Source organism: Pan troglodytes, chromosome 13, assembly GCF_028858775.2.
Source record: "Pan troglodytes isolate AG18354 chromosome 13, NHGRI_mPanTro3-v2.0_pri, whole genome shotgun sequence".
In the NCBI taxonomy this organism is placed as follows: domain Eukaryota; kingdom Metazoa; phylum Chordata; class Mammalia; order Primates; family Hominidae; genus Pan; species Pan troglodytes.
In genome coordinates this window covers 28,777,022-28,792,816 of record NC_072411.2, presented here as the reverse complement: position 1 = coordinate 28,792,816, position 15,795 = coordinate 28,777,022, and the positions used below count along the sequence as shown (strand labels likewise).

The 15,795-nt window shown below is 42.3% G+C and overlaps 1 protein-coding gene across 13 annotated transcripts in view; it reads right to left on the bottom strand.

Moving 5' to 3' along the window:
- UGGT1 (UDP-glucose glycoprotein glucosyltransferase 1) overlaps positions 1-12,649 on the bottom strand; it is a 106,899-nt gene extending 94,250 nt beyond the window's left edge. For 4 of the 13 annotated variants that reach the window (XR_010149720.1, XR_010149721.1, XM_001141314.7 and 1 more), the window contains exons 1-2: positions 12,378-12,634; positions 6,269-6,404 (exon numbers count right to left, since the gene is read on the bottom strand). Coding sequence is in view for 8 of the 13 variants with exons in the window: in XM_001141314.7 (XP_001141314.2) it covers positions 6,269-6,404; positions 12,378-12,435 (194 nt within the window). In the remaining 5 variants the exon portion in view is untranslated. Of the gene's footprint in view, positions 1-674; positions 737-6,268; positions 6,405-12,196 lie in introns of those variants that run through there. The other 9 variants (XR_010149722.1, XM_009443281.5, XM_054678976.2 and 6 more) reach the window with 8 other exon arrangements.
- Between the last annotated feature and the right edge of the window lie 3,146 nt (positions 12,650-15,795).

The following is a 15,795-nucleotide window of genomic DNA, read 5'->3' as shown; positions in this document are numbered from 1 at the left end:
TTTAATCTATAATATATAATACTCTTTTATGTATAATATATATATTTTTAATGATAATCAAGTCCTATCTTATTAGTTATTAATAACTTAGCCTATGAACTTTTTCACTTAATAGCTATTTCTTAAGAAACCTGGAATAATAAAAACATAAAAGGGAAGTCTCAATATAAAGAAAGCTTATGAAACCCCACTGACAAAAATACTATGAGTAGTGGAAGACGAATTAGGAACTGATGATTCTAGTACTAGTTCTGCTTACTTATTTTCTGAAAGGCCTTACAAAGAACAAAAAATATGTTTTGCCTAAAGTTCTCCCACAGTAAAATATGAACCGTAGAAAAATTTCTGAGAATAAAGGCAGCATGTTGTAATCTTTTAACACTCTTAAATCCAAATTTTCAAGATCACCAAACTTAGTTTAAAATTAGCGCTGATCTAACAAAATCAGATCCAAGAACTTAATGCCATCTTAATTTTTTTTGACTTTATCCTACTAAAATAATGGCCAGTCTAAATTTCCCTTCATTCAAGAGTCTAAAACCCCTACAAGGAAATGCACGTAGTAATTGAATGATTCATGTCAATTGCTTATCTTCTCCTCTGATCCATAATACTAATGCAGTGGTGATCTTTCACTGTCTTAAAGCAAACTGCAGATCTGGATCTCAGCTTACCTAGCCAAAGGAAGACTTTCCCATTACTTGTCAACACTGGGGTGTACAATCTCACTCTACTCCACAGCTAGACACAGAAATATGGGAAAAATAAGAAACATTTCCTGGTAATGCACAGCTTCTCCAAAAATAGGTTTCTGAAAATACCCATTATCATAATATATTAAATTTCTCAATGCCTCCTTGAAAGTAGTATTTTTCTAGGCTTTCTAGTAACTGACATAGACACCACACCAAGCTTAGCAAAGCTTATAGTCTAAGAAAACAAGTACTAAGACAGATACACCAGGATGTGCAAATAAACACTAAATTAATTAATTAAAGGCACATTCACAAGATAAGCAGAGAGGGGCAAGGTGACACACTCACCAGTGTGGTGAGAACTAAGATTCAATCAGACTAAGACTCTCCCAGTAAAGGCCACACACGAATAAATACATGCTTTTCATACAATTACAGGGAAACTTCTTAAAACATACATTCTTTTCACCCCACTGCATACATAAGGTCTTACAAGGTCTAAACTTGGAACAGTCCTAATATTACTTACTAGATCCACTGAAACAACCCAGAGGAGAGAATAACAATACAAGATATTATTAAAGAAATGCTGCCTTTTTTTACAGCATATTTTTGTTGCTTTTTGTTTTTTTAGCTTCTTATATAATACTTATTCCACTGAGTATAAATTATGATTTTACAGGCCAGGCGCCGTGGCTCACACCTGTAATCCCAGCACTTTGGGAGGCTGAGGTGGGTGGACCACCTGAGGTCAGGAGTTCCAGACCAGCCTGGCCAACATGGTGAAACCCCATCTCTACTAAAAATACAAAAAATTGGTCGAGGGTGGTGGCGGGCGCCTGTAGTCTCAGCTACTCAGGAGGCTGAGGCAGGAGAATCGCTTGAACCCAGGAGGTGGAGGTTGCAGTGAGCCAAGATCATGCCATTGCACTCCAGCCTGGGCAACAAGAGTGAAACTCCATCCCCCCAAAAAAAAAAATTATGATTTTACAAATTATATGATGTCTGGGATTTGCTTTAAAATATTCTAGTGCGGGAGGAGAGAAGGGGGTGGTGATGGTGGTTATTGTACTTAAATTGATAATTGTTAAAACAGGGTGATGGGTACAGAGAGAGTACATTATACCATTCTCTCCATATATAAATGTTTTGAAATGCCATAATCCAGGACAAGTTTTTAATCTACAACACAGAAAAAACTACAAACAACCAGAATGAATGCCCACAAGATAGTACAAATCGGGTGACAACTTGTTTTCTTAGATTTCCAAAGCTATTGCGGGAGATCAGCATTGGTCTTCCTTCTATGTAGAACTAGGAGGGAAGAAACTAATATTTAAGGAGGGTCTACGATGTTACAGTCAATAAGCTTGGCATATTTACTCGTATCCGCAAATCCACACAGCCACCCTCAGATATAACCGTTTTTCAAATAAAGAAGCTGCCATTCAGAGATGCTACTGACTTTCTTAGGGACATAGAGTTAGTCAACGGAAAAGCTGGAATATAAATTCATGTCTATTTAATTTATACCTCTAACATGCTACATTCTTGGGTCATTACAAAATTTAGCACTCAGTAAATGATTATTGGTTTTGATTTTAATAATACCTCCTTATATAATATTTCTGTAGCTACAGCTGCAGAAAACATATTTAGTGTTTTACTTCAATTAAAGATAAATATCACTTCACAGACAATCACAAAGCTACAACTCCTTCACAAACATCAGGTCCAATCTAAAAATACACAACAGGAATATTTTTAGTCCCTAAGGGATAGATGCAAGGAAGGCAAAAGATCTGTGGTGGTGGCATGCCATAAAGTGTAGTAAAAGATTTTGACCCTTCATCCTTAACCAGATGGACATAGTGCCTTGATCCAACATCAGGGTCTCCCACAGACATAAGAAGGAAGAATGGTGGGCTCTGCTAGCTCTGGAGGTGAATACTAAGTGGATTCAAATAAGCATAGCTCATTTCTATGAGTTGCCTACATGTCGTATTACCTTGGGAAACTGTATACAAATAGCCACAGGAGAAGGGGCCTAAAAATAGTAAACCAAAAGGGCAAATGTAGCTCTTACTTCACATGCCAAGGAAAAAAATTAATAAAAATAAAACAAAATGGCAAATGACCAGGGATATCATGAAAGGGGGAGATGTCTGTGATAAGGAAGTTGGTGAAGAAAACAGTATACCCTGTCCATTTCACAGTGATCAAAGAAACTGAAAATATTGAGCAATTAGGGCTGGCAATTTTAGCATTCTTTCTCAAAAGTCCATAGTTTTATGCTGTAAGAATCTTCAAGGACAATGATCAAGAATGTACAACTATCAAGAAATTAGTGTAAATAAAAGTGAAAGTAACAAAATGTAATTCAGGGTAAGAATGTTAAACAGAGGCCGGGCGCGGTGGCTCACACCTGTAATCCCAGCACTTTGGGAGGCCGAGATGGGTGGATCACCTGAGGTGGGGAGTTCCAGACCAGCCTGACCAACATAGAGAAACTCCATCACTACTAAAAAAAAAAAAAAAAAAAAAAAAATACAAAATTAGCCGGACTTGGTGGTGCATGCCTGTAATCCCAGCTACTCAGGAGGCTGAGGCAGGAGAATCGCTTGAACCTGGGAGGCGGAGGTTGCGGTGAGCCGAGATCACACCATTGCACTCCAGCCTGGGCAACAAGAGCGAAACTCCATCTCAAAAAAAGAATGTTAAACAGAATATCACAAAAACACCTGTTACAGTTAATTGTACAAAATGATTCAGAAAGTGATAGTAAATCTTGGCCAGGCCCAGTGGCTCACGCCTGTAATCCCAGCACTTTGGGAGGCCAAGGAGGGCAGATCACCTGAGGTCAGGAGTTCAGACCAGCCTGGCGGCCAACGTGGTAAAACCCCATCTCTACTGAAAATATAAAAATTAGCCAGGCATGCTGGCACACGCCGGTAATCCCAGCTACTTGGGAGGCTAAGACAGGAGAATGAGAATGGGCTTGAACCTGGGAGGCAGAGGTTGCAGTGAGCCAAGATGGCGCCACTGAACTCCAGTCTGGGCGACAAAATGAGACTCTGTCTCAAAAAAAAAAAGTAGGGTGGGGGGGGTTTGTAAATCTCAATGACAGATTTTATACCAAACAAATCATCCAAAATAAGATTAGCAAAAAGGAAAAGAAAAGCTTTAGTTTTTAGAGTCCAGCTCAGGCAGTCCAGCTCAGGCAGTCTTAAAATATCTTCAGTCACTGCTTTTTTGTTTGTTTGTTATTTGCTTTGTTGGGCTTTTTTTCCCCATAATAAGAACTCTTAAAAAAGAGCCACTTCACTTTTACAACTATGCTGTATCAAATAAAGTTCTGACATTTGAGAAGCTTGACCCATTTATCAAGTTAGTTATCACTATGAAATACATATAATGGTTTTGTCTTTGTTTTGCCACTTCTATGCTGAGAAAGAAAGGCAGAGAGAGGCGATGGAAGGAAGTCTATTTAGCAGAAAGTCTGCTAGGCTCCTGAGCTAGCCAAGACCGGCTGCCACATGCCCCCTCCCACTGGTCCTTCTAGCAGTATCAAATGAGGCTTTTTCCTTAAGAGGTGCAACCATTCGTTCACACAATCAACATGGCAAAATTCCTCATCCACTTTTTTCTAGGAATTAAGGGGAAAATGTTAGAATACAAAATTCTAGAGGCCAGGCATGGTGGCTCACACCTGTAATTCCACCACTTTGGGAGGCCAAGGCAGGTAGATCACTTGAGCTCAGGAGTTCCAGACCAGCCTGGCCAAGATGGTGAAAGCCCATCTCTATAAAAAATACAAAAATAAGCCAGGGGTAGTGGCTCACGCCTGTAGTCCCAGCTACTAGGGAGGCCTAGGTGGGAGGATGGCTTGAGTCCAGGAGGCAGAGGTTACGGGGAGCTGAGATCACACCACTACACTCTAGCCTGAACAACAGAGACAGGCCTTGTCTCAAAAACTCTCAAAAAAAAAAAAAAATTCTAAATTGAAGATGAAGAAGACAGACCACAAGGCTGATCGGAGTGATGTGACAGTCCAAATTTCTAGCACGTTCAAACACTAAGACTTACCAAGTGCTTGCTGCTCAATCTACCCACATTTATCCTTTGGAAAGTCTCTGCTAGTTTCACCTCTACATCACTTGAGATACAATCAAATAACCTTCCATCCATAAGCATTTAAGCCCTACCTATACAGACAGGTATCTCATTATATTTATTTACAAACACTAGCTAAAAAGCACACTTGGAATACAAAATTTCTCATGAAATTACTTACTATATTATGTTTCACTAATTTTAAGACAACTACTGTCTTATGAAAAATTCTACCCATTTCAATCGTAAGATAACTTCTTTCCCTTTTTTTTTTTTGAGACGGAGTCTTGCTCTGCTGCCCAGGCTGGACTGCAATGGCGTGATCTCGGCTCACTGCAACCTCCGCCTCCTGGGCTCAAGTGATCCTCCCAGTCAGCCTCCCAGGTAGCTGGGACTATAGGCACGAACCACCATACTCAGCTATTTTTTTTTGGAGAGACGGGGTTTCCCCATGTTGCCCAGGCTGGTCTCAAATTCCTGGACTCAAGCAATCCATCCACCTCAGCCTCCCAAAGAGCTGGGATTTACAGGCATGAGCCACCGTACCTAGCCACCGTTTTATCATTTAAAAAGAAAGACTGAGCTGCATGGGCATAATGTCCTAATCTGATGCTCAGGCACACGCCAGCACGCTCAGCTAATTGTTGCCAGGCTGGTCTTGAACTCCTGACCTCAGGTGATCCACCCACCTTGTCCACCCAAAGTGTTGGGATTACAGGCGTGAGCCACTGTGCCCAGCCTTCTTCCAGATTCTTAAGGGAAATATGTCCTCTTTCCCCCACGTTGCTAAGCCCTCTTCTCTTCCTTTTATCAATCACCTCTTAAAACTTCCTTCAAATAAGGAGAAAATTTGAATACAACTGGCCAGGCACAGTGGCTCACATCTGTAATCCCAGCACTTTGGGAGGCCAAGGTAGGCAGATCACATGAGGCTAAGGAGTTTGAGACCAGCCTGGCCAACATGGCGAAACCCCTTCTCTACTAAAAATACAAAGATTAGCAGGGTGTGGTGGGGTACTTCTGTGATCCCAGCTACTCAGGAGGCAGAGGCATGAGAATCCCTTGAACCCAGGAGGCGGAGGTCGCAGTGAGCCAAGATCTCACCACTGCACTCCAGCCTGGGCAACAGAGCGAGACCCTGTCTCCAAAAATAAATAAATAAATAAACACAACCCTCTCTTTCCTTGTTATGCTTTTTGGAAAGTAACATACTAACTTATCCAACACAGTTATTTGTCCAAAGTTCCTACATAGCTCTATAAACCCACATAGCCCTTGTCCTACTGAATGATGCTATGTCCTAACAGCCTTTGTACAATACATCCTACAGTGTACACTGAAAGAGGCTCTTCATAAATGCATTTGATGATAATCTCACTCCTTAAAAAGCTCCTGAATGTTCACTGTCAGAGCCTATATTTATACTCAAATACACAAAGGGAAAAAAAATGTTCTCTTACCTGGCTTCTAACAACAATGGAGTGGAAAACCATTTTGTTGTAAGAGAGGTTGTAATGGCTTTTGAGTCGGCCTTTACTGAGGAGAACAGCCACAGAACAGTGAGTACAACCAGAACTCCCATTTTATAGCAAACTCCTAAAAGGAAAAAAAGAAAAGAAGTTTTGCTACAAGGAATTTTTTTTTTTTTTTTGAGACGGAGTCTCGCCCTGTCGCCCAGGCTGGAGTGCAGTGGTGCAATCTTGGCTCATGCAACCTCTGCCTCCCAGGTTCAAGCAATTCTCCTGCCTCAGCCTCCCCAGTAGCTGAGATTACAGGCACGCACCACCACACCCTGCTAATTTTGTGTATCTTTAGTAGAGACAGGGTTTCACAATGTTGGCCAGGCTGGTCTCAAACTCCTGACCTCGTGATCTGCCTGCCTCAGCCTCCCAAAGTGCTGGGATTACAGGCATAAGCCACCATGCCTGGCCTGCTACAAGGTAATTTTAACCTCATACTTGGAGACACAAAATAACAATCCTAATACTTGGAGACACAAAATAACATAAGTTAGCGAAACAGAAATGCTTCTGACATACAATAGCACTTAATATCTAGCTAGTCCAACAGATATTTGCTGAGTGACTGACATGTAACTGAAGACACTTAGGTTATTACATTCTTTCCTACAAAGGCTCTGCTTCATTTCCCAAGCAAGCTACACTATACAGGGGTATAAAAATCAGTTGGTGGCACACCAGGTTGCACACAACCATATTTTATAAAGGATGAAAGCAAATAAAGCTGAGATAGATGAAAATATAAATGATAGGTATTAAGGGTTGAACTGTGTCCCCCAAAAAAGATATGGAAATCCTATCCCCCAGTACCTCGTAATGTCAACTTATTTGTAAATACAGTCTTTACAGAGGTCATCAGTTAAAACAAGGTTATTAGGTGGGCACTAACCCAATGACTGATGTTATAAAGAGGAGAAATCTGGACAGAGAAAGACAGCACAGAGGGAAAACTACGTAGAGACACAGGAGACCACCAGGTGAAGACAGAGGCACACACTAAAATTATACTGTAAGCTAAGGAATGCCTGAAACTACCAGAAGCTGAAGAATCAAAGAAAGATTCTCCTCCCAAGATTTCAGCGGGAACGTGGTCCTGTGAAACCCTGAGTAAGGATTTCTAGCACTGTGAGACAGTAAATGTCTATTGTTCTAAGCCACCCAGTTTGTGATACTTTGTTGTGGTAGCCCTAGGAAACTAACATAATGGGTCCCAAATGTAAACTCAGACAGGTTCTGAAATAAAGAAATGTAAAATTTTAGTGGCTTCCCAAGCCAACTGTCCCATCTACAAAATAAGGGATCTAGGGTCACTGGCAAAGTGGATGGCCACAGAATGCAGGCCTCTTGACACCCTCCGCAGCCGCTCCAAGCCTGTCAAGATCCTCACAGACAGCATCCAGACAGTTTCAGAAAAAGGTCTCCAGCTGCAGATTTCTCTGATTTTCATCTCCAAAGTCCACCTAACAGAACCCTAATCGGACCTCCCCTGAGCTCTACCCATTTGAATGAGAACTAAAAGGGGGTGTGAATATGTGGGAAGCACTAAACTATCCTTGGGCTTCAGAATGTTAGCTCTGGTAAGGCTCACTTCGGTCTCATCCCAGTTCCTTAATATTGGTTACAAAATCTATCATTGAGGGAGGCTGTCCACATTGGGGACCAGTCAATAGCTGCTTTTTATAAAAAGCATCATTTGTGTTAACATCCTGCTTCATAGAACATACAGTATCTCTGAAGAACGATGGTCAAAAGCAAAATAAATTATAACAAATAGAAAAGTGGCTTTCAGAAGCATTTTAAGTTCAGGCACTGCCAGCTTCTTTGGAAACCAAAAAAAATTAATAAATCAGTCAGGCATGGTGACATGCACCTATGGTCCCAGCTACTTGGGAGGCTAAGGTGGGAAGATAGCTTGGGCCTAGGAGGTCCATGCTGCATCTGGGCAACAGAGCGGGACAGGAGGAGTACGGGACAGGAGGAGAGCAGGACAGGAGGAGAGTGGGGGAGGAGGAGGAGGAAGAGGAGGAGGAGGAAGAGGAAAGAAAGAAGAAAGAAGGAGGAAGAGGAGAAGGAGAAGGAGAAGGGGAAGAGGAAGAAGAAGAGGAAGGAGAAGAAGAAGAAGAACATCCCACTTATAAATAAAAACACTCAGAAGTGTTTTTCAAAATCAACGTTTGTAAAAACTGCTATAGAGGCTGCAGAAATGAAAGAATACACACACAAAAATGAAACCTACTGAAATTAGAGATAACCAAACTAGATTTTACACAATGAAACCTGATAGCAGTGATTCCTGGCCGGGTGAGTGAAGAGGATGTAGGCCTTTTCTGGAATCTAGTAAAGTTACTGACATTTCCCACAGAGGAGCAAGCAAGGACCCAAATTTTATGTACAACTTAAGAATTCTCTTGGGACTGGCCCAGCGCAGTGGCTCACGCCTGTAATCCCAGCACTTTAGGAGGCTGAGGTGGGTGGATCACCTGAGGTCAGGAGTTCAAGACCAGTCTGTCCAATGTGGTGAAACCCCGTCTCTACTAAAAATACAAAAATTAGCCAGGCATAGTGGCAGGTGCCTGTAATCCCAGCTACTCAGGAGGCTGAGGCAGGAGAATCGCTTGAACCCGGGAGGTGGAGGTTTCAGTAAGTCGAGATCGCACCACTGCACTCCAGCCTGGGCGACAGAGAGAGACTCCGTCTCAAAAAAAAAAAAAAAAAAAAAAAGCATTCTCTTAGGACTAACCATAGACACCCTTTCCCACAGGCCCACAGACTGCAGCCTCAGAAACCTGCTCTATAGGACACAATAGACACGGTTTGTAAAAAAGGGAACCTTTTAGCATCAGGGCAGCTGTGATCAATTCCTGAGTTTGCTACGTACTAGCAGTTTAACCACATATATGTTACCTAACTTCCCAGGCCCTTAGTCTCGAAGACTATTAAAGTAGGAATAATAGTATCTGCCTCACAGGGTCAATGTGAAAATGAAGAGGCAATAAAAAAATCACTTTGTAAAGTGCCAAGTACTACACCAGAATTGATTGTTGTAGTAAAACATTTTATCGTAAGAAAAAACTATCTTCTAAATTACAGAATAGTACATCATCGTTATTAAATAGCCTCAAAAATACACATTGGAAATATATCCTCTGTGGCTGAGAGAAAAAATTCTCCCCAAAAGTTACAGAGTTTTTCTTTTTTTTTTTCATCTGGCCTGAGTCAATGAGTTTATAAACTGGAGACAGCGCATCATATGAACTGTCTAGCAGTATTACGCTATTAGCTATGTTTACAATTTGTCCTGAAGGGGTCTAGATGTGTACACCCCAGAAAGTGGTGATTCCTGATGACGAATTGGACGCCACTGCACAGTAACCCCAGGTGGATGGCATGTAGAGTGGGGAGGAAATTGGGGGTATGACAAAGTCCCCTGAGGAAACCCCAGCATTTAACAAGCAATGACTCTGAGCTAAACATTGTATTAGGTGCTTTACATACACAGTGTTATCTAATCCTTACATACAACAACCCAGGGCACTAACGTTCTCTGAGGGGAGCAACCATGTCTACTTTGTTCACCAAAGTGCACAGCATGATGCCTGGCACTCAGAAGACAGTCCATGAATATGCTGCATGCATGGATGAAACACTACCATCTCCACTTTAAAAATCAGTGAAAGCTCAAAGATGCTGAGTACCTTGCCTAACTAATAAATAGCAGTGCTTAGAACCCACACCTTCCTGCTTTTAAAGTTCTACAATACCGTGCTCTCTTCTCTGGTTCTCTGGCTTTACAAAAGGGTAAAAAGCCATACTCTGTGCAGACTCAGACCGAGCAAAGTGCTTGTGAGAACCAAGGCAAGTCCAAGGATTTTCAGTGGCCAAAGTTCTTGGGAGACAGGTGGCTGAGAAAGGAATAGTTTTAACCTGAAACCAAGGGAGGAGGCCTGAAGCTGGGACCGAAGCAATCCAACCAACCAATCTGACAGATCCACACTTAGGTTGGCTTTGGGGACTGATGGGAGCTCCTGAAGAGCAGGGCGTTTTGTCTATCATGGTCTCCACGCCTAGCATTATGCCTGAAACACAGAAGGCTCTCAAAATGAAATAAACACAGGCCTCATTCATTAAGGCATGAATGGAAACAACAGGAAAGGAGTGTGGCACCAAGAGTAAAGATGCTATAAAATGCCTAGGACTGCAAGATAGGTAAAATGAAAATCCTATGAACCTGTGGCCTGCCTCGAGATCCCCCTACACTGTTTTCAAAAAGGAGAGAGAGTACGTGTTCTTGGGGAGAGGTACAGCACCATTTGAGATGAAAAAAGGAGGAAAGCTATACATTAAAAAAGAGCTTTGCCACTCTGACCCCACATTCTTAACTCTACAGGTAAAACCAGAGGAAAAGACTGTCCAGAGAAGCAGACGTAAGAATCTCACTGAAGTGGTCTCTGCTTTGAGTATGTCTTCATTTTATAGGATCCCTTATCCTTCTGACCCTAGGGGTTCTTAAATGTTGCTTATAAAGACAAACAGTCTGAGATAATGGCCATCAGAATGTGCCATGTGGCTTTGCATGATAAGCATTATACTTGCGGCATGATGAATAAACAGAAAACACTCTTTAACAAGTTCTAGGCCCAACTATCAACAACCATCCGTAGGAGGCTGAGGTAGGAGGACCGCCTGAGCCCAGGAGGTGGAGGCTGCAGCTAGCAAGATCATGTCACTATACTCTAACCTGGGCAACAGAGCAAGACTCTGCCTCACAAACAAAAAATAAAAATATAAATTAAAACACTATCTCTTGCACCATTGCACTCCAGCCTGGGTAACAAGAGTGAAACTCCATCTCAAAAAAGAAAGAAAGAAAGAAAGAAAATTATCACATCATCTTGTATTGTTACAGGGAAACTTAGATAAAAAAAGAAAATGCTCACAGACAGCTGCAGGAAAGTTCTAAGCGAATTTTCTTCATACTTTCATATATTCCCCTGAGTTCAATGTGCATTATAAATGTGCTATGCTACTGTACAAAGTATTATGGTCACTTCCTTTAATAAGTTTCATGTGGCCAGGAGTTCAAGATCAGACTGGTAGGTAACAAGACCTCATCTCTACAAAATAAATAAATAAATAAATAAGAATTTTTTTTAAAATAAGCTTCAGCTAAGTTTATCAAAAACAAGTCAAGTGTTGCTAAATTCGACTGGCTTAAAAAAAAAAAAAAGCAAAGTGAAAAGGCTACAATTATTCCAAGTTTTGTGGTGCTGTTAAATAGCTATTTAAAATGTCTTCAAACGCCTGCAAGTGTAAGATTCTTGAAGGAAAGAGGGCACTTTACACTAAAATTGGCTGGCAAGTGCATCGATGAATGTTTCCAAAACAGTTAGTGTAGCACAATAAGGCAAAAGACCCCAGGTCTTCAAACGAACAAAATTGCTCCTTCTCAAATCTGGCAAGAAATGCAAAACAACTGCAGATTCTGGCCAAGGAACAAAAACAGTTCACATCTATAAGTTATTGGCGACGGACGCAGATCTCATTCTGGCAGGTCCCACGCTAAAAGTGAAACCAGATCATCCAATTTTCAGCCAACAGATCACAGTGTTAAAAGAAAACAGTAAACAATACGCATCAACCCGAATTCATTTTAGGAAAAATTGAAATCTATTTTAAAAAGCACGTCGTTCTGCAATCAGGGTCGTGCAAAGTGCTGCTTCTCAACTCACTGAGGATCAAGCTTGGTCTAAATCCATGGTAGGATACCTCCCCCACTTCCTTCTGCACTTGGCACAAGGATCCAAAGCTCTTCAAAGAAGGTTCAAGACCGCTGAACAGAGCCCGCCGCCACCCCCGCGGAAGCGATACCTTGCCAAGAAGACCACTGAGGGCAACTCGGGGCGCTCGCGAATAGGGGAAGGGATGGGACACCGGAGGGTAAAATGAGTCACCGTAGAGGCGGAAGCTCAATGTGACAGGGGCACAAGGTCGCCTTGTGCCCCAAACCCTCTCTTTGTCCACGAGGCCTCCTCACGCCACCCCTGGGTACCTGTCACCGGCAGCGCACCCGCGGCACACGCACCGCTCGCGTCTCCCTTGCAGCCCATGCCCGGGCCGTGGTTAGTCCGCCACAGTGCCAGAGACAACGCCAGGGCAGGGCGGGGCGAGGCGGCAGCGGCAGTGCAGGCTGCGCCAGTGAGAGGCCGACACGCGCCTTTCCCGCGGCTCGACTCAACACCCAGCCTCGCAAAGCAACTGCCCAGCTGCCGGCCGCCCTTTTACTTCCGCTTCCTACAGGCGAACGCTGGAGGACTTCCGGATACCGAGTCGAGACCTAGTAGCCCAGAGCGTCGCGCGGTTGCCCTCTCATCTCCGAGGGTTGGGGAGGCCGGAGTCCTGCCTCTCCCCTCACTTCCGGCTTTCAGGGTAGAGGGTAGGATGCTGGTGTTCAAGGTCTTGGGAAGGTTCGTTGGGCCAACAGCTGAGACCCGAAAGCTTTAACAGTCAGTCGGTGAAATCCAGTTTGGACTCTGGGACTTACTCCCTTAAACCTTTGTTAAAAGCTTACTCCCTTTAGCCTTTCGGTGGCACAGTAAGGACAATTGTCTTAATGTTTCTGAGCATCTTAGACTTTATACTAAACCCTAAAATTTTGATAGCTACCTTCCAGGAGGCATGATGAAAGGAAGACTTTTTAAATTTTATGAGCCGCTTGAGCTTTTCTTATTCGGACAGCGGCAGCGTAATCTACAGGGACTACTTTGTCCTTTTAGTATTTTTTTTTAACTAATATAAACCAGTTTAAAATTGTTTTGGAATAGGTAGCATTTAACCCACCCAAAAATGAATACCTCTTTGGAGGGTATATTTTTAAGTATATTAAGTCAAAGTGAATGAAAAGCCAAAAATATTTTTTTGGAGTTGGAGTCTCGCTCTGTCTCCCAGGCTGGAATGCAGTGGCGCGATCTCGGCTCACTGCAACCTCCGCGCCCCACCCCCTCCGCCCCCGCCCGCGCCCCACACACCCCAACCCCCCGACCCGCATTCAAGCGATTCTCCCACCTCAGCCTCCCCAGTAGCTGGGATTACAGGCGTGCGCCACCGCGCCCGGCTAATTTTTGTATTTTTAGTAGAGACAGGGGTTCACCCTGTTGGCCAGGCTGGTCTCGAACTGCTGACCTCAGATGATCCACCCGCCTCGGCCTCCCAAGTGCTGGGATTACAGGCGTGACCCACTGCGCCCGGCCCAAAATAATTTTAATAAATAAACGTGAGCCAACATGATGAAGGGGAGGAAGGAGAGGAGGATGAAGGAGATGACTAGTGGAACACTGATGGAGGCCGGGCGCGGTGGCTCACGCTGAGGATGGAGGCTGAGGCAGGAGAATGGCGTGAACCCGGGAGGCGGAAGTTGGTTGCAGTGAGCAGAGATCGCACCACTGCACTCCAGCCTGAGCGAGAGAGGGAGACTCCATCCCCCCCCAAAAAAAAAAGCAGCAACAACAACAAAAAAAAACACTGATGGGTTCCAACCTTCCTTTTTTTTACATTTTCTCCAGTCCCTGGGAGCAAGTTGCAGTTTTTTTGTTTTTTTGTTTTTGTTTTTGTTTTTTCCCTCTTGTGCTCAGTCGCCCTGTTATTGAGGTTTCTTTTCTCTACACTATAGTTCTCAACTTATTTTGGGGGAAATAACTTCAGCAGAATACAATGGGAAAAGAGTCTCTACCCCTTTCTGTTCGAAATTCATTTTTATCCCTTCCTGTCTGAGCAAAAACTGTATAGAATCAACATCACCCAGCTCTGTGGGAAAAAAGAAAAACCTGCTCCCTTCGCTCTGCTGGAAGCTGGAGGGCTCTAGGCCCCTGTGTAGCAGAGCATTCAATTCTAGCTTTCTTCCTGCTTTCTCTGTATATTGGGCTCGGAGAGTACACTGGGTCTCTATGTGAATATGGACAGTTAGCATTTACCAACATCTTTCTGTCTACTTTCTCTTGTTTAAAAAAAGAAAAAAACTTTAAAAAATGGGATTCTAGAAGTCAGCAAAGGGTGGATCTGAGATGTTTGGGTGGGTTAAGTGGACATTTTGACAACATGGCTTCTCCTTTGGCATGTTTAATTGCGATGTTTGACACACATCCTTGCAGTTTAAGATGACGCTTTTAAAATAAATTCTCTCCTAATGATGACTTGAGCCCTGCCACTCAATGGGAGAATCAGCAGAACCTCTAGGATCTTATTTGGAATTGACATTCTCTATTGTAATTTTGTTCCTGTTTATTTTTAAATTTTGTTTCACTGGAAAGGAAAGATCATGCTCAGTTTTAAATGTTAAAAGTGTACAAGTTGCTTTGTTACAATAAAACTAAATGTGTACACACACCTACGAAAAGAAAAAAACATGAGCATTTTAAAATTTATTTCACAAGGGAGCTGTTGTGTTAGCTTTCCATAGTGTATTTTCTAGCCCTCTTTAAATCACATCAGCTAATGCTTCAATAAAAAGGAAATTGTTAATTCACCTCATTACAAAGTTGATCATATACTTTTTCTTGGCCTTATCTTGATCTTCTGCTATGTGATCCATGAACAAAACCAAAGTTTGCTTAGTTTTAAAATACAGCTAAGTGGTAGCGCAGAGCTTCTAGGAAAGTTGGATTTCACCTTTTCTAAACCTTTCTCTGAAAAGTGCTACGTTATTTGAATAAAAACAGATTTAAAAAATTTTTTTTAACTTTTTATTTAGAAATAATTATAAATTCACAAGAAGTTGCAAAGATAGTACACAGAGGTACTTTGTACCCGTAAGCCCATTCCCCCAATGATTACATTTCAAATATCTATATTAAAGTATGAAAACCAGAAATTGACTTGGTACATTGTGTGGGGGAGACAGGTATATTTCCATCATTTTGTATATGTCTGTACATTTGTGTAACCACTGCCAAAATGAAGACCCACAACTATTGCAGCACCACAAAGATCTCCCTTGTGCTACCCCTTTATGAAGTCAGAACTACTTTCCTACCCCCAAAACCCCTAGCCTGTGGCAACCATCATTTTGATCATTAAATATAAAATTTTTCAATTCTAGAATGTTATATGAATAGAATCACATAGTATGTAGCTTTTTTATTTATTTATTCACTCAGCATAACCACCTGGGGAGCCATACAAGTTGTGGATATCAATAGTTTGTTCCTTTTTATTACTGGGTAATATTCCATGGTACAAACATACAGATTCATTTTAGCATCACCTATTGAAGGATATTTGGGTTTTTTCCAGTTCTGGACTATTACAAATAAAGCTCCTATTAACATTCATGTACAGGTTTGTATTTATATTTATTTATTTATTTAAAATTACAAAAATCAGCCAGGCATGGTGGTGGGCACCTGTAATCCCAGCTACTTGGGAGGCTGAGGCAGGAGAATTGCTTGCACCCAGGAAGCGGAGGTTGCAGTGAG